Source organism: Rattus norvegicus, chromosome 1 (genome assembly GCF_036323735.1).
Source record: "Rattus norvegicus strain BN/NHsdMcwi chromosome 1, GRCr8, whole genome shotgun sequence".
Classification (NCBI taxonomy): domain Eukaryota; kingdom Metazoa; phylum Chordata; class Mammalia; order Rodentia; family Muridae; genus Rattus; species Rattus norvegicus.
Window position 1 is genome coordinate 231,992,302 of NC_086019.1, and position 24,048 is coordinate 232,016,349.

Below are 24,048 nucleotides of genomic sequence, written 5' to 3' on the forward strand. Positions count from 1 at the left end.
CACACAGACACACCAATGATTTACACAGAAATCACTAACTCTCAAAAATTATCTAGGAGGCTAAGGGATGGCTCAGCATTGCCATATTAACCACATTAAGTAGCATTTTCTTCTTGGGGCTGTTTGTTTTTAATTTCTTAAAGGAAATACACTGCGCCTCTAAAACTATAATATTAAGAGGTGTTTTGTTTTGTTTTCTGTCCCCTTGTGATGGCTAATTTTGCTTGTCAGCAGGACTACATCTGGAATCAACTAAAACCCAGGCAGGTAGGCACACCTGTCAAGAATTTCTGATGGGGTTCTTTAAGGTCAGAAGATCCATCCCTAATCTGGGTTACAGCTTCTGTTGGCAACACACATAAAAGGACATGAGAAAAGGAAGCTTTTGTTGTTTGCCTGCTTGGCCCCACGCTCTCTGGCAAGTTCATCTATCCTGCTGGGGAGGCATTCCTTCGCTGGTATTAGGACCTACTTCTCTGGGGTCCCAACATATATTGAAGACCAACTGAAAGCCTAGCCTTGTGGACTGTGAACACTGCTGGAGTCTTCCTGTCAGGAGACACTGTTGGAGAAGAGCAGTTCTCAACCTGTGGGTCATGAGGCCTTTGAGAGTTGAACGACTCTGTCACAGGGGTTGCACACCAGCTTTTCTGCATATCAGATATTTACATTATGGTTCATAAGAGTATTAAAATTAGTTATGAAGTAGCAACGAAATAATTTTGTGGTTTTGTGGTGGTCACACAACATGAGGAACTGTATTAAGGGGTCGCAGCATTAAGGTTGAAAGCCACTGCTCTTGAGACCCATGACTAACATACCCCCTGTCAGTTTTGGACATGACATCTCAGAGTTTCAGAAAATAAAGTAAATTGAGTAAGATCCTGAGAGCTGAGAAATTTGGACAGCTGGTCAGTTCCTGCAGTGGTCCTTTTAAACAATGTGTTTGTTACTACACCATTTCAGATACATATGCAAGAGTGTTTACTGGACAATAGGATGCATGAAAGGAACAAAGAAAATACTTTTTTTTTCAGATTTTTTTTAAATTGGGTATATCTTATTTACATTTCAAATGTTATTCCCTTTCCTGGTTTCCTGTCCATAAGTCCCCTAACCCCTTCCCCTCCCCTTCTATAAGGGTGTTCCCTTCCCCATCTACCCCCCCCTACTGCCTCCACCCCCCTCCCCGATAATCCCCTATACTGGGGGTCCAACCTTGGCGGGACCAAGGGCTTCTCCTTCCATTGGTGCCCAGCAAGGCCATCCTTTGCTACATATGCAGTTGGAGCCCAGGGTCAGTCCATGTATAGTCTTTGGGTAGTGGCTTAGTCCCTGGAAGCTCAGGTTGGTTGGCATTGTTGTTCATATGGGGTCTCGAGCCCCTTCAGCTCTTCCAGTCCTTTCTCTGATTCCTTCAATGAGGGTCCCGTTCTCAGTTCAGTGGTTTGCTGCTAGCATTGACCTCTGTATTTGACATGTTCTGGCTGTGTCTCTCAGGAGCGATCTACATCTGGTTCCTGTCTGCCTGCACTTCTTTGCTTCATCCATCTTGTCTAGTTTGGTGGCTGTATATGTATGGACCACATGTGGGGCAGGCTCTGAATGGGCGTTCCTTCAGTCTCTGCTCTAAACTTTGCCTTCCTAATCCCTTCTTAGGAAAGTTTTGTTCCCTTTTTGAAGGAGTAAAGCATCTGTATTTTGGTCATCCTTCTTGAGTTTCATGTGGTTAATGGATTGCATCTTGGGTAATTCGAGCTTTTGGGCTATCAGTGAGTGCATACCATGTGTGTTTTTCTGTGATTGGGTCACCTCACTCAGGATGATATTTTCTAGTTCATTCCATTTCTAATTGAAAAAAAAAAAAAAAAACAACCCTCTCATTGTTAATGTGCAGAAGACTTGAGTTCAATCGCCAGCCTGCACAGTGACACACAACTGTGTCACTTGAGGGGATCTTGATGCTCTTTTCAGGTCTCCACAGGCACCAACACACATGTTCACATACAGACATTATACAAATTTAAGAAAGATTTTTAAAAAGTTATCTGTGAGGCCAGTAAGATGGCTGAGCTAGAGGCCAAATTGCTTGCCATAAAATTTTGGAAATTAGAATTCAGAATTGGAATTTGGGTTCAGACTTGTTTTGGGTTTATAATCCCAGCACCAGACTTCTACAGTGAGATGAGAGGCAGAGACAGGAGAACTGGCTTAAACTTCAGAAGCTGACATGTACACAAACCACGCACACACATACACTATGATATGCACACACACAGAGAGTTATCCTCAGTTATGATTAGTAAAGGAGTGTACCTCATTCTCACATTATACAGAAAAGAAACACAGTTCAAAATAGGCAAGATGAATTTAATGCCAGCAATAAAACTAAAGTTTAAAGTTCAACAATTATAATCTTCTAAGTATAATACAGAAAGAGAGACAAAGTACCATTACACTATCACTGATGTAAGAGATGGTTTAATTTCTTTGACTCTTTAAGTCTTTAGGAACATTAAAAACTCATTTTATTAAAAACACAGCGACAGAGTTGAAGAGATGGCTCAGTAGTTAAGAGTGCTGGCTGCTCTTCCAGATGACCTGGGTTTAATTCCCAGCACCCATGTGGAGACTTACAACCGTCTGTGACTTCAGCTCCAGGGGATCCAGTGCCTTCTTCTGGACGCCTAAGACACTGAATGTGCAGAATACACAGACATACATGCAGACGAAATACCCACACACATAACATATACAGACATACATGCAGATGAAATACCCATACACATAACACACACAGACATACATGCAGACGAAATACCCACACACATAACATACACAGACATACATGCAGATGAAATACCCATACACATAACATAAAAATAAAGTTTAAACCTTTTTTAAATACAAGACAGCAATTTTTGATACTATCAATACAATCATTGTATCTCAGCAATTATCTGAAGTTTTTAAGAGAAAATGAAAATGTTAAAGTTTGACATCACTTTTACAAATAATGATGGACAAGTTGTCAGCAGTCATACTGAAACATCCAAGAAAATTCTGGAATTCTTGTGAAATACTTGCCTCAAAAAAACTCCAGATGATATATTTTATGAATATCAGATGTTTTTATAATAATTTACTAAAATTTTATGTGTTTTTATAAAATAAACACCATCATAAAGTACACTCCCAATTCATAACAGAGGTAAAGAATCCAGGATTTAGATACATCTGGTAGGGAACTGATGTTTGCTTTCTTGTCAGTGCTTTTGGTAAGAAACCGCCTCTAGTGCGGCGGACAGGCTCCATCTTGGCCTGGTGCTGTCGTTTGTTCTTTTGTCTCTGCCACAGCAGTGATGAAGAGTTGTTGAAGAATATCCTTATCTAAATTTTTACCTGGAATACAATAAAATGATGACTGTGCTTATTAAAAGAGCCATCCACCTATCAACTCCAAAGTGTTTATGTAGGTGCTTTCTAGTGACCTATAAAATCAACAGCAATGCTCTATTCCGTCCACAACTTTCTAGTTAAGCCCTGAAACCAAGTTAGTGCTGAACTAACCACTGTTCCAAGCTCTAAAGAGTAAAGTTCTAACAAAATCTTACATTACCCACGATTCAGACAACTAGGCAAGCTTATTCAGTTATTCTGGTTAAGTAACACACGCCCCATCTCCTTCAGCCCAGCTCTGCACTTCCCCTTCAGAAGTCTGTTACTCACCAATAAAGACCAGCTGGCAGGCTCTCTCGGCATCGTCCTTCCAGTTCACTCGGCTCTCTTCCAGCTCGTACAGCTCATGGATGCCTTGCACAATCATTTGCTGTGGTTTGTCTTTGATAGACACCAGGCCCTGTTCAAAGGACAATGATCACTCAGCCCTAGCTCAAATTTGCAAGCAGAAATAGTATATCAAATTTGAAAATATTTTTCAAAAAACAAACTCATAACAGAACTATAAAAAAAACACTTGATTCAATTATTTGCATATTTTAAGTTCTTAAAACTTTGAATAATTTTGTGTATACTGACCCACCCCCTCACCCCTCACCCCCAAAAAACAGGTTTTTCTGTGTAGCCCTCGCAGTTATGGAACTCACTCGGAAGACAAAGTTGAACTCAAAAACTCAGAAATCTGCTTTCCTTTGCCTCCTGAGTGGTGGGATTAAAGATATGAACCACCATGCCTGGCTACTTTTAAAAAATAATTACTTCCTCTTTCTTGTTTGTTTTCTTTTGTTTTGTTGGAGACGGGGTCTTGCTATCAGGCCAGGCTGGCCTTGACCCTGCAGATCCACTTGCCTGACTGTGTACTGTCATGCCTGACAATGGTTCCCTTTCTAAAGATAAAATTAATCTATTAGGACTTTCCAGTGTTATTTCTCACAGCGAAAGTCTCATACTAATTACTCTGCCTTTAAGAGTTTTATACTTCTTTCACAAATTTAACTACAAAATTTGAGAAGTTAAGATGGCTGACTCAGTGGGTAAACACGCATGCACTTACTTCACAAACTTGACAAACTACCAGAACCCACAGTAGGAGAGAACAGACTCCCAAAAAGTTGTCGTCTGACCTCCAGCTGCACATTGTGCTGTGTGTGTGCCCTCATTCAGACAAATGCAAAAGCACGTACACACATCCAGATGTCAAGTAATATGATTGACTTTCCAAAAACTGTACAAAAATTCCAGTGTTTTGTACCTTTGTATAAAATATGACAAATGTTTAGTGTCTGCCAAATGTATCAAGTAACACAAGGTTCAGCAGTGGCAGAATTTTCCATATTATTTCTGTTAAATGATGCTCTCTTGGAAAAATAAACCATTTCTCTAAGTGACCAATCCGTGCAGAGAAGAAGAGTTTGACAGTGTCAAGCCAGATGACTGCTGGGAACATCTGGCAGAGGAGATCCCGGCTGATGGTCCAAGGCACATGGGTTATTTTAGCTGCAACCCTAAAAAGAGCTGTGCAAATAAACCATGGTTTTTACAGTAATTTTGAAAGCTCCTTTTCAGCAATGGAAATGATAAAAATGAGGGCAGACAAAGGTTACTTGTACTAAAACTAGTGTTTCTGTTTAAAACCAAACATGGTTTTTACATAGCAGCCAAGAAAAGGATGCTCTCTCCAAAGCCTGAGGACAGACTGCAGGGCGCACCTTCAGCCGGATGACCTCCATGCAGCGGCCGTCCTTGTTCTTCACATTCTTTTCCCACAGGAGATTCTGTATCGGGCGACACAATTTCATGAGACCAAGGACTGCTAATGCAAGTACTACCCACCAAGCAGCCGATGAATCATTAATCAGCTACAAATTGCATTCACCTGGATAAATACATTTAGACTCTCTTCCTCTGCACTTCCTGGTACGTCAAATGTGACTGTAACAATGCTCTGTAAATCAAGAGGAGAACCCAGAACTGTTAGAGAATCAGCCACCTATTTTTAAAACTACAACCAGTTTTAAGATGAAAAAAGAAAGAGGCCATACTATGGAGTATTATCAACCACTTCTTCTCTCTGTTTTGGTGATTTTGGAATTATCAATTCTATAAAGTACATGAACAGTTCAGTATTTCCCAATCACCAAACCAAGCCTTTCAGGTGAGCGCCCTAAACAAAGAGTGCAGCAGAACTGTGTGCATTCTGCCCGTGCCTGCTCACCTCTTCATAGCAACCCTAGGGAGTGGGGAAAACTACTTCACTTGTAAGTTGGGAAAATGAGCTTAGAGAAAGGACACCACTCAAAACAAAAGTGCAATTCTGCTCTCCTAGAGAGAGCCATGTTTGGTCTCTAAATGAGCAAGCGCAGGGCTGAGTGAAAGTTCTCAGCGAGGCTGGCAGCAGTGGTGATTTTGGATCAGGTCTTGGACAGATTTATTTTTCCATTTGATTTCGATAGACCTGTCTTCTCTAAAGAGGCTTAAGGTTCCCTCTAACAGGTTACATGACTAAAACTCAAACTTTGCTGACAATATAACCCCAAATCTTGAATTCAGCAATGAAAAGACACAAAGGCTAATAATAGGTGTGTTGTTAAAAACCATGGACAGTAAGATACTCCAGTCGAGCTCAAAATAATTGTAACAGGAAGAAAGAGGGTACACCTCTGCTTAACTTCTTAGAAATACTCATTTCCCCAAGCATTTTAGAACACCATATAAGACAGAGGAGTAAAATTAGAAAATGCTAGTAGTTTTATGCACTTATTTAATTTTTGTTTCACTGGTTTTGAAACAAGATCTTGCTGTATCCCAAGCTGGTTTTGAACTCACGATCCCCATTTCAACCTTAGCATGCTGGGGTTTCAGGTGGGCATTAGCATTCAGAATTTTTTTTAATGTAAACTTAGTAGTGGCTGTGCAGCTCATGTGGGTCCCCCAGCAACTGGAGTGGGGCTGTCCCTAAAGCTGCTGCCTGTCTGTGGACTCTGTTCCTCTGGCTCGTCTGCCTTGTCTGGCCTCAGTGGAAAAGCATGTGCCCAGCCCTGCTGAGACTTGATGTGTGGAGAGGGGCGGGGGGAGGGAATATGATATTGGAGGGGTAGGGCAGCTCCACTCTCTTAGAGGAGAAGGGGAGGGGGAGGAGGGAAGGACTGGGTGGGTGGGAGGTGGCAACTGGGATGTAAAGTGAATAAATAAATTAATTAATGAAAAAATAAAAGCAAAAAGATATGTTGGACTTTTAAAATAAAGCACCGAAAAGCTCTCACCCTTATCTGTGGAACCTACAATCCAGTAACTACAGATGTATGAAACTACAGACAATATTGAGCCACAAAATAATGCCTTTCAAGTCTTAACTAAGCACTTACATACCATGGTCATAACTTTCACGCTTTGAATCCCACTGCAAAATTAGCACGTTTCTTTTTCCTCCTTACAGTGCATGTCACAGATACAAATTCACTCTGACCTTGACCTTAGCACTCTCGGTAATGATTTTTCCATTTCTTATTAAATCAAGAACTTTCACCTTTTCACACAAAGAAAGCACTCTACGGCTTCTCTTTGACATATCTGTATTGTCAACATTATTAGTCCTGTGCTTTGGGAGGTGACTCAGGAGCATAAGGGTCACCTGAATAAAAGCATTATGATATGTGACAGTAGATCTGGCATAAGAGATGTCAGCTGAGTGAATGACGGGCGGATGCTGTATTCCGCATGGGTGTAGCAGACAATGGGATGACTCACGCGGCTCTCAGGCCACAGCAGAACTCTGAGAGGATTCACAATGCCACTCAGAAAAGCATGCACTTTTATACTGATGAATTATTTATTTCTGGAATTTTTGCACTTAATATTTTGGACTGCAGTTGGCTACACAGAATAAAAACCATGGATTGTGAAAGTTCTACCCGTATTTTGTTACAATAACTAAACCAAAAGCTAGAAATGATTTCAATGCTCATCAACAAATAAATTTTTAAAACAGTGATGTGTACATAAAATGGATTATTATTTAGGAAGGAAGGAAGGTAGGTAGGCAGGTAGGTTTGTCTGCTTTATGGTAAAATGTGAATAAACCCTGAGGATTCTTTGCCAGGTGAAATGAGCCAGGAATAGACAAATATTGTACAATTACACTTGAATTTCCTACTTAAAATAGTTAAACTTAAAAAAAAGTCAGAAAATAAAATGACAGCTGCTTGGTGCTATGAAGGTATACAATGTATCAGTTTTAAAAGTAATTTTGTCTTTAAAACACTTTCTAAATGTTTTTCATTATAAATGTATTTCATTCAAGTTGAACAACTTCCCTTTGCCTATGTCTCAGCACAGGACTCAATACATTCCCTGCTTTACTGTAGTTTAAAGATATTTATAAGCATTTTTTTTTCCTTTTTCAGGTTAGGGACATGACTTTGGTTAGTTTTGGTTTTCTGAAACAGTTTCAAGTAACCCAGGCTGGCTTCGAACTGTTGATCTTCCTGCATCTACTTCCTCAGAACTGGGAATACAGGCATTAGAGACAGGCATTGCAAGTCGTTGTTATCACTTAGCATTTTAAAGGATATAATTAATTTCAGCAATAGGCACAACTGATTCTCGAAATTAAGATGATATACAATAAGGTTCAAGGTAGATGATCCCTATTTCGGAATTGTAGCTTTTCATCCAATTAAACTCTTTTCATATGAGGAAACTCAAAGAAGATGAAAGCTATAAACTATGGTAAAAACTCAGAATTCTAAATTGCCCCTACAAACAAAACTAAGACTGTCACGTGGGTTTTCTCATCTATATTCCCACCCCAGCTCATCTTTATTGAGATTAAACAAGAAATGGTGGAAAATAAAAAAAGGTAAATGAAAGTAAATATTTCTCAGGAATAAAACTTCAATAACTTACATACAGCATATTCTAGGTATTACCAACCTCAGGCTAGACCCTGGAAGTTATTTTTGTTTTGTACTTAAAACTAAGTGCCTTCTGATGGTAACACAAAAACAGAAGATGAGGCAATAATTTAGAAAACCAAAGTCTAACAAAGAAATTCTCCTAAAATAAAACTAACATAACTCTAGTTTGCCGACTTGGCTTATTTTCCCATTTAACTCTTTACAGTCTCAGTTTTATATCCTATGCAAACAAGACCATCTATACAATCACTTCTACCTGGTTTCTTTTTCTGGAAAACCAAGCTTAGGAATACCCTCAAACTCAATCCCTCTGCCTCCATGCTGATGCTGCTCTTGACTCTTTGCCTCAGTGTTATTTTTAGCCCCAAGACGTCCCACTGCGCAGGTGGCATTTTCATTCAAATCTCTTTGTCCTGCAGATGTGTCCAAAGTTTTCCGGGTTCCTGGATTACTCTACACTTCGGTCAGGCCTCCCCCTTTCTCACTAATTCATATGCAGACAGGGATTACCTTGTTTCCAAGGCATTCACCCCAGGAGACAGTATCTTCATACTTGGTCTCTAGCTCCGAAAGACAAGTCCTGCTTCTCTAATATTAACACTCAGCAGGGCGAACCTTCTTCCCCTTACACAGTATAGCTCAATATCTTCCAGTCTTGGCCATCTAGTAAGACTTCTGCACTTAAAACTTGCTTTTTTGGGACATACATTTTCACTTTTCAACATCTGGATTGCCTCTCCTCTCCTACTGTATCTACCCAAAATTCCAAGCCTGCCAACCAGCCAACAAAACTGGACTAGTTTCTCTTTAGTTTTAAAGTCAGAATAGTAACTCTTTTTTTGACCAGAGGGTGCATAAGAACTTCTCTACATTTTCAGATACACTTAGTATACTGATATAATCAGAGCGGGAAATATAAAGGTAGGTGTTTGTTGTACACATGGATGTGTGTGTGTGTGTGTGTGTGTATAGATAGCATTGAATTACACATTAAAACCTGCATGATTTACTTTATACTATCTTTTCTAAAGGTTTTGATGAGGTTCAGGATAGCTATGATGGTTAATCTTCATTGTTATTTGACTAGATTCATAAACACTATGGAGGGGCTGGAGAGATGGTTCAGCAGTAAAGACCACTGGCTGCTCTTTCAAAGGACTTGAATTCAATTCCCAGCACCCACCTGGCAGCTCAAAACTGTCTGTGGCTCCAGTTCCAGGGGATCTAACACCCTCACAAGACAAATATGCAGACAAAACACCAATGTACTTAAAAGTAATGATTCTACAAAGGTTTAACTGGTGGAAGACCCACCCTGAATGTGGCTGCTACCATCCCATAGACTGGGGTCTTCGATGGAAGAAAAAGGACAAACTGAGCAGTCTCTGCTTCCTGACAGCAGATGCAATGTGACCACTCCCTCATGCTCCTGCCACATGACTGCCACACCTTAAACTGTAAACCAAAAATCAATCCTTCCTTCTCTAACCTGCTCTCATCAAGTACTTTGTTAAAGCAATGAAAAAAGTAACCAGTAAAATACTCTAGCCCAATATATAGCACTTTGGAATTGAGAAACAGAAGCAGGAAAACCACCCTCACCCCTAAGTTCATGGACCCTAACTTTTCCCTGAAATAGATCATAAAGCATAGGGCTGATTTTCTGAGCTCTCCCTGTAACAGATACTAAGACTCTCATGTGATAGTGCCAAGAAGAAAAGAGTATCCTTATCTGTAGGAGGGGAAGAAGTCTTGAAGGAGTGAGTTCCCCAGTCCAGTACTGCTGTCATAGGCACAGCCATGTCAAGGACCCCATAGTCTCAGGTTCAGAGGAATGGCAACTCCTTCTTTGGGGGACCAAGTGCAAGTGTTGACAGTGTGTGTGCAGAGACTGTCTACCACTAGCCAGAGGCTTCAAGTCTGCTCTCCTACAGAGAATAGACAAGAACCTGACCCCTTGGTCCTGCTGTATACCATAAATTCTCTTCAACTCTATTTAAAAAACAATGGGCTTCTGGTGTGCTAAAGTTTTTTCAGTCAAGAGTCCATACTACCCAATCCCAGCCTTTCTGTATTTCTTTCTGTCCATCTGTGCCTATCTTTTCTTCATTTCCTTCAATCACCATCTAGTCAGGTCCAAGTCCCTTGAACAGTGGATACCTCTGAAAATAAAGGACACGCACATGTGTGCGGATGGACACACACACACACACACACACACACACACACACACACACACGACTCTAAACAAATAAGCTTTTGTTAAATTCCTATCTTACGTCTCCACAACTCTCCATTATTCATTAAACCTAACACAAAAACATTCAGGTTAATCCAATTGTGAAGGATTTTACCATGAAAGCTTCCACATCATATACTATAACTCTGACCACTAAACCCAGTGAAAAGGTTCACCTGTGAATCCTATATCACGGAATATTCATATGTCCCATGTTGATGCATTTAAAGCAGGATAGGGTATCAAAATCTCATGTTGTTTTAACAAAAACAAACATGCCCTATTTACGAGTGAAATGATGTAACGTCTGGGATTTGCTTCAACATACTATAGCAGGAGTCATGAGTATATACAGGTCCTTTATGCTGGTCTACTTTTACGGATGTCTGAAATTTATTATTTTAAAAATATATTTTAAACTCTAGTAAAAGAATATTGGGGAAATAGATTAAAATTGGCAAAATGTTGACACTATTTAAACTAAATGATGTATACAAGAGATCCACTTTTGTCTCTTGTACACAGCACTGAAAACTTCATAATAAAATGTTGAGCTAGGATTAGTATGTATGTATCTAAGCCTCATTTCTGGAGATTTGAGGGAAAGAGACTATGAGTTATCAGAATTTGGACAGCAAGAAAGGAAGAAGGTAGGGATGGCAGGCAGGCAGGATGCTCCCAAAGTGATTCTGAAATACACTACTATTTGAGAATCTCAGCTTTTCATTCCTCTGACAAATAGTCACTGAACTGCTATAATTTATCAAGCCCTATGCTACATAAGAAACAATTCTTTTTAAAGAATCTGTAGAGTAATGCAAGGGGGGCCCATGTCAAATCACACTGCCTGACATTATAAATCCTGTGATAGGGTACATTCAGGACACCAAGGATGCAAATACTGGCCATCATAAAGATTCTTGTGATGACTCCATTTCGCCATCTTTTAATCCCAGACTTCTAATGTGTTGTCCCGTACCTAGAAGCTCAATATGTGCTTCAATTTCATCCTATAACTGCTCCTAAATGTCATATATATATTTAATTTCTCCCAAAATTCTACTACCAAGACTTACTGCTTCTCTCACGCACTTGTTTTAGAGGTAATAAATGCTATATTCTCTGAGGAATGTACCATGCACATGGTAGTACAGCCCCTGCTAGGATCTTGGCCCCATTATAAGTGATAATAATTTGAGAACTCTTACAGCTTCTAGACGAGGAGCCAAGCACATGGCTCACTCACAAGACCTCTCACCACTTCATATAAAATGAAGGAGTTACCCTAAAGTTTGACCCTCTATGATTTGCTTAGGAGAAACATGGTTAAGTGAAAATGTATCTACTTTGTTCCTAGCATTTCAAATATCCACCTGGGGAAAATACACACACACACACACACACACACACACACACACACACACACACACACAAAGGCCTTGCAGAGTTCAAATTTATAGTATTATTGAAGGTAAAATTCAAGGTCAGTTTTTATTTAAATAAGCCATCCCTTATTTTTCCTTAGACAGCTAAGTACAATTAACGCAGAATACAGATAGAACCGACAGGTTTCATCCATGTAGAAACTCTCATCAGAATAAGTATGAATACAGGATTTTCTAAAATATTAGGAGGAAGATTAGATTCCTTACACATGACACAGTCTTACACTAAACTAGATCACACAACCTCAAAGACATATAAAATTTCAAACTGCCAACCTAATCTATAAATAATTTTTTAGAAAGAGATCCAATACAAAAAATCCTAAGTACAGCCAACTTGGTTAAAAGAGATACTTTAAAATTTTATACAATTTTATTTTTACCTGATCAAGGTGGGGTGCCGTTGACACATGCTGGAGTTTTTTCTGCAAACTAAGAACAACCAATTACAGATTTAAAGATCCACATACTTCTGATTTAAAATTATCTATTACCTAGAGACACAAGGCCAATTAAGGAACAAACATTCCACAAATGAATCTACTCCAAAGTTCCAATTTTATTTTCTCTTCATATATTTTAAATTTATACATATATGCACTTTATGCAGAGAAAAGCTGAGAAATCTAAGACATATGTAGAAAAAAGCTGACAGAGCTGTTATTAAAAAATGTTTTTGAATACACACCAATCACAAGTATCATACAATGAAGAGAAAAACTAATGTTTTCACATCATTCTATTGCTGAATATGTCAGTAGATTTCTCTGTAATTCCCATAGGTCAATTCGATAATTTCTACAGTCTTGGGAACATATACATGGCCTTTCTGTAGTGCTTAGGCTTCTTCTCCTCCATGCTTCCCAATATGAAATAAGCTGTTGGTAGCTTTGAAAAGTTAGAAGCATAAAACTTTCCTTTAAGGGTCTCCCTTCAATGAACATTTCTATTATTTAAGGACAAGCAGAATCCAAGTATAAATTTCCTAAACAGTCAGTTACCAGTTAAGAAAAAAATTAGACCAGCCTGGTCTATGTAGTGAGTTCCATGACAGAGAGAGAAGAGGGAGAGGGAGAAGGAGAGGGAGAGAGAAGAGGGAGAGGAGAGAGAGGAGGGAGAGGAGAGAGAGGAGAGAGAGGAGGGAGAGGAGAGAGAGGAGAGAGAGGAGGGAGAGGATAGAGAGAGAGAATATGAAGGAAAAAGAGCAGTCAGAATGCATTGTTAAGAGAGGAGCCAGGAGACCAATACGCAGAACAAATTACTCCATAACAACTGTAGCACACACTTAAAAAGACACTGACTGCAACAAGGCAGAAGGCAGAGGACTTAAAGCCTTGCAGATGTCCTGTCTTGAAGCATGGCGAGGGGTAAATTAGTAACAGCAAGTTTAGGCTGCAAGAACTATTGGAAGGAATGCCTCACACTGGGGGGTCTTAGTAGGGAAAGTGTCACATTAAATCCTTCCCAGCCGGTTGCCTAGGAAAGGATTCTCCTGATTAACAAAAGAAAGCCATGCAAAGGCCTCATCTACAACAGAGAGACAACTTTACACACATAGTCCTCTAAGTATTACTAAAACATTATAACTGCTCTTAGTCAAAAATAGGATGAGATTAGAAAATTACTGGAAAATCATGTTTCAGTCTTGTTAGACAGTGGGTACATACAACATTCACGTGCAAGTAAAAAAATTAATAAAGAATCTTTACAGTTAGTTCCTAGTAAGTCTCAGAATTTTATGCCCTTAATATAGCCCCTATTATAAAATGAAAAGAAACTATACTCTAGTAGAGTGGACAAGCATATAATTATTATTTTTTTTTTTTGGTTTTTTTTTCGGAGCTGGGGACCGAACGCAGGGCCTTGCGCTCGATAGGCAAGCACTCTACCACTGAGCTAAATCCCCAGCCCCAAGCATATAATTATTAAACCTGAAATTTATTAATCAGAATCTCCTGTGTGAAAAACAATCAGCGCAATTCCTAATGATTTTCATATTCCATATGCAACCATAATCAAGTATAAAAAGTTCCTGTACTCAAATGTACAGCAGGAAAACAGGCCAGGAAGACTTCACACTGTGGAAAGCAACAATACACATAGACCGTACCATACACATAGGGCTATATTTAAATGAGCACATTCTCCTATGTGACTCACATATACCAAGAAAAGCAAACATTTTATCCAGGTGCTCTGGAAATGGTCATTTTAACTTGATACTAGGTTACTTAAAGTCCAACACCAGAGGCAATGAGTGAAAATAGTTCTTAACCGAAGATTTAACTTCTAGAATGGCTAGTTCTAGCCCTTGGCTTGTAGGAGGACATATCTACCACTCTGGATTTCAATTTTAAACCCGAGGAAATAGCTGCCTTGCATATTCCATGCCTACAGGCACTAAGTCGTCCCATGTTTAAAAAGTGCAATAAATGGGAATTAAAATTCTTTCAAGAAGTACAGTATAGCACCATGCCATATCCTCATAGGTTATTTCCGATGCTGTTTTAAAGAGTGAACACTACTAAGGACAAGAGACTGGGTGTCGACTTGTTTCTCACAAGTACAGAACCACCCACTATGCCTACTCATAAGTAAAACAGCCCTACTAATTGAAAATACTCAGAGAAGTATCCATTTTTATGATACTGAGTAAACACAAATGAAACTTAACAGATATATACGCATTGTTTACAACAGCTAAGATGCAGAAACAACCTAAATGTTTACTCTTTGGATGAACAGATAGAATAAATGTGTGCTCTTTGTGTATGTTCATGCTTGTATTTCTGTAAGTGGACTGTTGTTTTAAAGGAAGTCCTACAATCTGTCATGCCTATAATTCTAACACTCCAGAGGCAGAGGCAAGCAGATCTATATGAGTTCCAGGCCAGCCTGGTCTATATGGTAAATTTCAATACAGCCAAAGCTACATAGCAAAATCCTGTCTCAAAACAAGAAGAAAAGCCACTGATATCCAAGAATAATTTTTTTCTGCCTCTTAACATAAAGATACCTCCAAAATGAGACAGAAAGCTATTATTAAAGGAAAGGGACTTGTTTGTAAGAGAAGCCAGTTAGGTTTTTTATATAGTCAGTAAATTTTATTTTATTTTATTTAGAGAGTGTTATAATGGTTGGCACAGAGATACTGATCAGTTTCTAGGCTTAATTACCATTTACATTACAATTTCTATAGGAAAATGCATTTCCAAACAACCAGTTACCACATCTTTTAAGATCATAATTAGAAGTAACCCTGTGAGCCAGGTGTGGTAGCATGTGCCTATCTCAGCACTCGGAAGCTGTGGTAGAGGATAACAAGTTTAAAGATCAGCCTGGGCTGCAATGTAAGGCCATGCTTCGGAAAATAAAGAACAAAATTTGTATGCCAAAGGAATGGCATCTTAAATAATGAAAAATGGAAAAAAAAATATTACACCAAAATGACCAAAATCCTGAAAACATACCTTATACCAGAGAGAGTGTCATAGGCATGAAGATCTAATATATTTGAGAGATGAGTTCTAAAAGGAAGAAATGCATTTAAACAGTTTAAAATTGTGAAATAATCCAATTAATCAGGAATAAAATTTCAAATTTGGCATGGCAGCACAGGACTATAATCTCAACGTTTAGGAGGTCGATCAAAACAACCAAAGCTCAAGGCCAACCTTGGCTACACAGTGAGTTCAAGGCCAGCCTGGGCTACAGAGCCTGTCTCAAAAGGAAAAATCACTAAGGATCTTTTGTTAAAATATGTAAGCATAAAGATTAATCAGCCTTGGGTTAAAGAATTTCCTGCTTTTACAGATGACCTGGGTTTACTTCCCAGCATCTTGCAACTGTCTGGAACTCCAGTTTCAGGAGAACTGAGTCCCCCTCTGACCTCCATGGGCATTAGGCACACACATGGTGCACATTCATACAAGCAGGCAAAACCTTCATACACACAAAATAAAATAAATCTTTCTTAAAAAGATTAACCAGCATATTATATTTAGGGTGATATATTAAATGACAAGCAAGAAAAAAAAAGATGCTGTGAAAGAATTCTACCTTAAATTCCTAAAAGTAGCTGAATGGGAAAGATCAGGCAAAAAAAAAATCTTACTTGTTACTGCTTCAAAAAGTTTCCTTTCCACTTCTGATTGTCCTTTAATAATAACTCTATAATCTTTAAAATGTCATATTTTTGAGTTAAAAATTATCTAAATAAACTTTCCATATTACCCCAAATACGAACTAAAAGAAGTAACATATAGATAGCAGTTTACACACATTCCAAATGCCTCTGGATTTTCCTAATTCTTTCATAGCTTCTCTATGATAGAGCTAATATAAAAACACTAGACTCTACAGCTGAGCGTGGTGGCACAAGCCTCAATCCCAGCACTTGGGAGGCAGAGGCAAGTGGATATCTGTGATGTCTAGGTCAGCCTGGTTACATAATGAGCTCAGGACAGGCCTCAAGCTACATACTGAAACTTTGTCTCAGGAGGAAAAAACCTAGAATTCTGGGGCTGGGCATACAGCACTGTGACAAAGCATGTGTAAGGCTCTGAAATCAACCCTAAATGCCAAAAAAATCAATTAATACATAAATAAACCCAAAAGGAGTCAGTCAGTGTGCGAATTAATATTACTCCTTGTAGAACCTTGAATTTAACTTTACTTGTGGAAAATTAGAGGATAAGTAGAGTGAAGCTTCCCAGATCCCAACGCTGTCAGACCAAATGATTCCTCTGAAAATCAGTGATGACCAAACCTTATGAGGAATGCAAAAATTCAAATCACTAAAAATCACACAGTACTTCATGGTTTAAGTACATAGAGGTAAATTTACAAAAACAGGTGACTGATTTTCAGTTTTAACATAGGCCCACGAAAGAACAGAAAACTGTGACTTACAATTAAACTAAAATGAATGAAATATATAAAAGAATACAACAAAACTACAATCAAAATTACAATTACATTTCAATACCAGATACAAGCAGATTGTCAGACATTTCTAAGTGTCTTGTCAGACAGCTGTCACACTCAAGATGTCTGATTAAGCATACAAATGTACGTTTAGCTCAGAACCGTCCAGCTGTGTCTGCCTTGTTTACGGTCAGCAGCCAGCCACACTCTCTGGACGAAGCTCTACAAGATTATGAACGCTTATCTTGGCATAGGAGGACAAATTCCCATCTTATTAAACAACAAATACCACAACATTCTAGGTTAATATACTATATCAACACTTTGAATTCTGGACATGCTAGATGTGCTGAGCCAGGAAAATGACCAAGCGAGGAAGCAAATGGTCTGTGAAGAAATTTCTGACTATCAGTTTACACTAAGAGATCAAAATCCCAGTATTAAGCACACTTCCTTTCCCACCTTAACAGTTACACAAGTGCACGTTTAAACCATAAATTTATCATCTTCACTTCAGAAGAGACTGACGTCTGTAGGGACCAATTCTGTGAACACCCTTCTCAACACACCACTATCTCACTGTGACAGTGTCCTTGAGAATGCTACCACTTAGAATTCTGCATGTAGCAAATCCTTCAGGTACTTCTAAAACTGAGCACCAACAATGGTCTCTCATCAAATTCTCAATGGTCAGTATAAGAGGAGAAGGCATGAGCTTCCTTCCACATGGAAGTTTTTATGAACTTCCCCCAAATTAGCACTGCTTTGGGAAAGGTCTGATCTGATTTAATACACGTCTAGAAAACTTCTCATGGCACTGAATATGTTTGTTTAGTATCTTCCTTCAGAAATAAAAATACCAGATATCTTCCAAGACATTCAAACTGTTAAGATCAAAAGACCATTACCATTTTAAATTAAATACAAAAATAAATCAAGGGAGAAAAAAGTCTTTATAAGTTCATTCTCCTACTGTCCTATAGAGCCTGCAGAGATGACTTTAGGGAAACTGCCTAGTCACCACCTTTTAAAGTTCAATGAGTGGCTCCACAGGTTTACCTAGTCTATACCAGGCAGTTATTTCCAAAAGCTTGGTGCTAAGCTCTAGCACTAAATTTCCAAAGGTCCGAGTGGATCTAAAACTCCAGTGATTATAAATGCAAATTCATTGCCCTTCTTAAACCCATGTTAATCCCACTCTACCCAAGTCTTGCCAACCTTCCTGTGTGCTCAGTGAGTCCACCTCAGGCCTCTCACTGCCTTTAAATCATTCAGAAACTCCTTATTGCCTACAGAGAAAATCCTATGTATTATGGCATTCATGGTCCTTTGTAAAGACTCACATGCCTTTTCTCCCAGCTACATGCAGCCATGTGTCCTAGTCACTCTAAAATTAAATGAAGATTTTCTTCACTTGCACATTCAGCCTGGAAAATCGCCTGCACTGCAGACCATCTGGGTCTGCTCCCTTCACCGTTCAAGAGTGCTCAACGGTCATCTCCCTAGTTTAGGTTTCCAATTCTTCATAAGGAAAAAGAAATGACCAATCCTCTGCCTTCTTACTCTTACAGAACACTGAGCAATTAAGTTTTCTGTTACGATGTATTAATAATATTTAAGGTATTGTTTTTTGCTTGTTCACTTCTCAGTTTTCTGCCAAATGATTGACCAATCCAGTGTCTTTAAAAAAAAAAAAAGTATTTGTATCTTATCTGTTGCTTAATTCCTGAAACCACCCTGAAATGCTAGAACCTGTAAAAAGCTGCAATGGTTAACTTATTATTGACCAGCTGTATTGTGACTTTCTTCTGTTCAATTCACTTGAATCTTTAAAATCTTAAGAAGTCCAGAAAAGATAAGAATGTATGCCTTCTAACCTTCCCTCCTACATCCAATGTCTAGGCAGTTTCATAGAAATTATATTTGCCTGCCAATCCAATTAAACCTTGTCAGTAAGATAACACTTCACATGATTCCTACTGTTCTACAAAGTCAAGGTGAGCCTTTGCCAACTTTAAAATATTAAATGGATTAAGATGTTAAAAATAAATGATTCCAATTATTCTGCTAAGAAATAAATCCCTAGTCTCTAAACTGAGATGCCCAAGTTGTTGTTTGTATGACTCTAGGAATTTGGGAAAATACTGAATTAAGATTCATGACCCAGTGATAAGATTTCTACAGATATCTGACCTTCATGGAAAAGGTCTCTAACTCAACTCCTGCGTTCCCAGCAAGGACAGGTTAGTTCAGAGTCTCAGATCCACTGTCAACAGCATTTACTTAAGAAAGAGAAGACAAAGATTTTCTTCATTTGTATACTTAACCTTAAGAAAGAAGTATTATATGATTAGCGCTCCTGTAGGAGAGCAAATGTTAGAAATGATAAAGAAAATCAATAGACAATGAGCTAATCAAGAGGGGACTTTAGTTAGAACCGATAATTTCAAAGGGAAACTAAATACATGCTGTCACAACAGAACCAGTTACTGACAGATATGATTCCCAAAAGCTAATTTAAGTGTTAGGGAGTTGTCTGTTGTTTATAAAAGAAAGAAAATTAAGGGGAAAACAAAATGTAGACTGTGATAGGAAGAAGCAAGTGAGGAACGGCTTGGAGTATGTGTCAGATTCACACACCAGACTCATTCTCCAGCTGCGGACAGCCTCAGAGCAGCTGCTGCTCTTACTGCCGCACACTTGTGGCAGTCTGTCAGCACCTCTAATCTTTGCTATTGCAGACAACCCACGCAGCTAAGACCTCTTCTGCATTTGACAATGGAAGACTCTCAGCTAGAGGCTGGGTGGCACTAGGCTGCCAGCTGTGAGTCTACTGGCTACTAAGCCATTCTTGTCCCCAGCGTGAATTTAACAAAATATCCGTGCACTGAAGTTTTCTGAAATCATGACACCATTCAACAATAACAACAATAAAACCAGTTCAATCTACCAAAGTACAGTTCAGAGGTTTTTTGTTTTGTTTTTTAAGACAGTACAACTATTTTAGAAGATTACGCACCTTTATGAACAGAACTACAGGTAAGAAGAAGCTATAAAAGATGTAAAATATATAAAGGGATGCATTAAGAACTTAAACATAACAATTTCATGTATTCTTATCATAGGTTTTTGCAAAAATACGGTTTTAAAGTATTAAAACCCTATTTAAAGGCCTGAAATTAAGATTCCTTAACCTGCTTTTCCAGATTTATGTATCACAGTTGTGTATTGTTAACAAAGGTACTAAGTATGGCAAACTAATCTGTGAAGCGCATTCAGACAATAGTTAGCTCTTACTTTAATGCGTTTATGTCCTTGTTATATCACAATTAAGTCACTTATTTTCTGAGGCAGGTTTCTCTGTGAAGCCCTGGCTACCCTGAAACTGGCTCTGTAGAGCGGCCTGGGCTTGGACTCAGAGATCCACCTGCTTCTGCATCCCAGGTGCTGGGATTAAAGGTTTGTACCACCGACGCCTGCACTTTTCTGATTTTTAACATCTATTCTTAACTAAAGGCTGATTTATCTGTTATTGGTATTAGTAATAGAATTTTTTCCTTTTCTTCCTCCCTCACCCCAACCACATACAGCCAGGATGTCTTTGAACTTTCTATACAGTCAAGGATGACCTTAAACTTCTTCCTCTGCCTCCATAAAGGAAGTGCTGTGATTGGGGCCTGTGCACTATAGACAGTCTATGCAGTGCTGTGGTCAAGTCCAGGGCCTCGTGCTTATTAGGCAACAATCTCACAGCTGACATATACCTCCATTCCTAGTAGTAACTTTAAAAAGTACCTTGATCTTTGAGTTTCTAAAACTTTTCCCAGTCCATTTATTGATCTGAAATAAAAAGCAAAAGAAAGGAATTTAAAGGAAATTAAAAAAAAAAAAGCACACAAAAATTATTCCTAAAACAGAAAGTTAACAGACACAATGGAACAGAACTTGCATCCCACCCCCATATCCTGCCTTTTTTTGTTTTGATTTGGGTTTTTTTGTTTATTTCTTTTTTTTCTTTTCTTTTTTTTTTTTTTTTTGTTACTGGCTTAGAATTCTTTCTCTTCAAACTATAAATCTGGCACAATCTAGCTGTGCATTCAAGAAAACTGGTTACTACAAAAAGAGAAAAAGAAAGAAAGAAAACTTGTTACTCAAGCATCCCACACACCTGGAAGGCTAGGTGTGACTGTGAGCTACAGAAGGTCCTCCCTTCACTTTCGGGGAGGCTAAGGGTAAGGCTCAGTGGTACCGTCCTCGCATAGCGTCTGCTCAGTGGCTTGACTAGCACACACAAAACCACTGTTTGACCCCAGTGTTGCCAAAAAGAAAAGGAAGGAAAGAAATGATTCCTAAGAAGCAGGGACCCTTAATGTTCCTGTATACTCAGAACTTTTGCAAGGCAGCCACGTTTTATACATATACATTGTAGAAATGGTGAACACTAAAAAAATAAAAATAAAAATAAAGTAAAAAATAAAAATTAAAAAAAAATTTTTTAAAGGGGCTGGAGAGATGGCTCAGTGATTAAGAGCACTGACTGCTCTTCCAGAGGTCTTGAGTTCAATTCCCAGCAACCACATGGTGGCTCACAATCATCTGTAATGAGATCTGATGCCCTCTTCTGGTGTGTCTGAAGACAGCTACAGTGTACTCACATACATTAAGTAAATAATATTTAAAAAAAAGAAAGAAATGGTGAACACAAAAACACCAAACTAAGGAAAAATAGTTATTCCCTTTGTATACCATAAAAAATACTTTAATTCCCTTAACACTGTGAACACTATGTTTTTGTCTTATCAATTCTCTTTTCTTTACAGATACATGTCCAAAGTATCTGATGCTTGTTCAATATGTTCTCACGGATTCTTTCTGTGTATAATAATTCTGAGGTAAGTCTCATTTTTGGACAGCTGACTGAGTACTAAGGAAGTACTAACCACTACTAAACCTCCACTGTGGTAATAGCTCAGAAAGCACGCATTGTGAGGAACTTTGCATAACTCACCAGCAATCTCACAGGACTCATGTGTACCTAAAGCAAACTTGTGAGATAGGTTTTATTCTTATTTTACAGAAGCTTAAATAAACCCTGTCAGAATAGGGAGAAACAGACCAAAGACTACAACCAAGGCAGACTTCAACCCCATATTCCTATACAGTATTATCTGCCTTCTACACGAGATAGTACTTTTTATTGCAAAAATCTCAGCATACTATTATTAAAACAAGAGAAAAATATAGAGGAAAAGTATAAATTTCTTTCTCTTGTAATCATAATCACTAGAAATGACTGCTTAATGAGTTATGCATTTTTATTCAATTTTAAAGCACATACCATATAAATTAGTGGTACTGCAGTCAACATGTGAGGCCAACAGAAATGATATTAAATATGGTAATGCTAATCTATTATAAAAAACTCTACAGTCACTAAAACTGACCAATTAGGAAAGCTACTAAAATATGGCATTGCCTAGTTTAGGTCTTATAAAATAATTCAAAACACAATCTCTGGACTTTACTCTCATTTGAGAAGTCTACCTTGGGTTTCAAAAATAAGGCGTCTCCAAAATAGCCAGCCTGTCAGATTATTTATTAATAACATAGTATCATTCATATGAGTCTATTTTGATTAGCCTTGTACATAGGCAATGAAGACATAAAGCAAAGATGTAGACAGTTGACAACTCAGGAAACCATTAAAATCAAGAAGGGATTAAGGGGAAGTGATACAATGTGAGCAGACTTCATTAAGGAATGGGAGGAAAAGGGAAAATGGGATCCATAGATGAAAATACGTAAAGGAGGGGTAGACTGAGAAATGGCAAGTGAGAAACAGGAGGTGGGAGCTGGTAAGGCACATATATGAAGAAGTAAATGAACTGTCCTAGGGAGTTAAGGAGGCTTGCCCTTAAGAAAAGAGTCAAAGGACAGACATGAAATAGAGTCAGTGAATCCAGAATATCAGATGAAAATTCTGAATTATGTTTTGTTAAGAACTGAATTATATTATATATTTCTATTTATTTAACAGTCTTTTATCCAAGAACAATATATGTGATTCCTTAATGATCCTTGAAGCAAGTCAACCTTGGACCTTGGAAACAGCTTATGGTTAAAAACATTTTACACATTAAAATTTAAATCTGAAGGCATTCAACACACTTATAATTTCCGCTGTTCTTTAAAACTGAACTTAGGTTTATTTTTAATTGATATATAAAAGCTGTATATAACGATGGGGCCACGTGACGTCTCAGTGTGTACAGACTGCTGCACTTCAGTAAACAGACCTAGCTCCTTCAAGATTGATCATCTCTTTACGGTAAAAACACAAAAAATGCTTTCTTCTGGCTTTTAAGCTACAACAGTCAAGTGTATTGTACCTGATAGTTGTTCTCAATTTGTTTAGCTCCTCTTCTGAAACCAAGTCTGTTTTATTGATGAGAATCATGTCTGCCAAAGCAACTTGCCTAAAAGAGCAAAGAACAAGTGTCAGAAGAAAAATGTTAAGAACTCACAAAACCATAGAAACACCCTATTTAAGTCAACATTTCAATAATAACAAGCTTGGGTTCAGTTTACTCCCAACCTACTCACTCTACAGAAGAATTCCATACATCACTTTGTAAGTATTAGTTATTGACCCTATAAAGATAAAACCTCCAGAGTTTTAGACAGAGAATAATTTCCAGTTCATGGTGTGTGTGTGTGTGTGTGTGTGTGTGTGTGTGTGTGTGTGTGTGTGTGTCTGTGTATGTTAAAGAAAAGCATAAAATTTAGGTATCTACTATAATGGGAATAAAGATAGTCTAGTTGAAAAAATTATAAAACTTGCCATAATTTTCAAAGAAATATAAAGAAAAAGTTCACTTAACATTAAGTAGTTTGCTTTAAAAAAACTATACTTCAAAAAATACATCAAGATCTTATATTAATACCTGTTTCATCACTATGAATATATATTATTGCTGCAAAATAGATACACAGAAACTCTAGTTACTGAATTCAACTGATAAAATGCTATATAACATAACAGATTATTTTTCTTGATTGTTCA

At 38.2% G+C, this 24,048-nt stretch overlaps 1 protein-coding gene across 11 annotated transcripts in view; it reads right to left on the reverse strand.

Moving 5' to 3' along the window:
* Window positions 1–2,349: 2,349 nt before the first annotated feature.
* Zng1a (Zn regulated GTPase metalloprotein activator 1A) overlaps window positions 2,350–24,048 on the reverse strand; it is a 44,664-nt gene continuing 22,965 nt past the window's right edge. For 2 of the 11 annotated variants that reach the window (XM_039086091.2, XM_063273586.1), the window contains exons 8-15: window positions 23,375–23,461; window positions 20,781–20,825; window positions 15,530–15,586; window positions 12,443–12,491; window positions 5,336–5,404; window positions 5,169–5,234; window positions 3,730–3,859; window positions 2,350–3,402 (exon numbers count right to left, since the gene is read on the reverse strand). In XM_039086091.2, coding sequence (XP_038942019.1) covers window positions 3,293–3,402; window positions 3,730–3,859; window positions 5,169–5,234; window positions 5,336–5,404; window positions 12,443–12,491; window positions 15,530–15,586; window positions 20,781–20,825; window positions 23,375–23,461 — 613 coding nt within the window. In that variant the 3' untranslated portion in view covers window positions 2,350–3,292. The other 9 variants (NM_133535.2, XM_063273627.1, XM_006231191.5 and 6 more) reach the window with 9 other exon arrangements.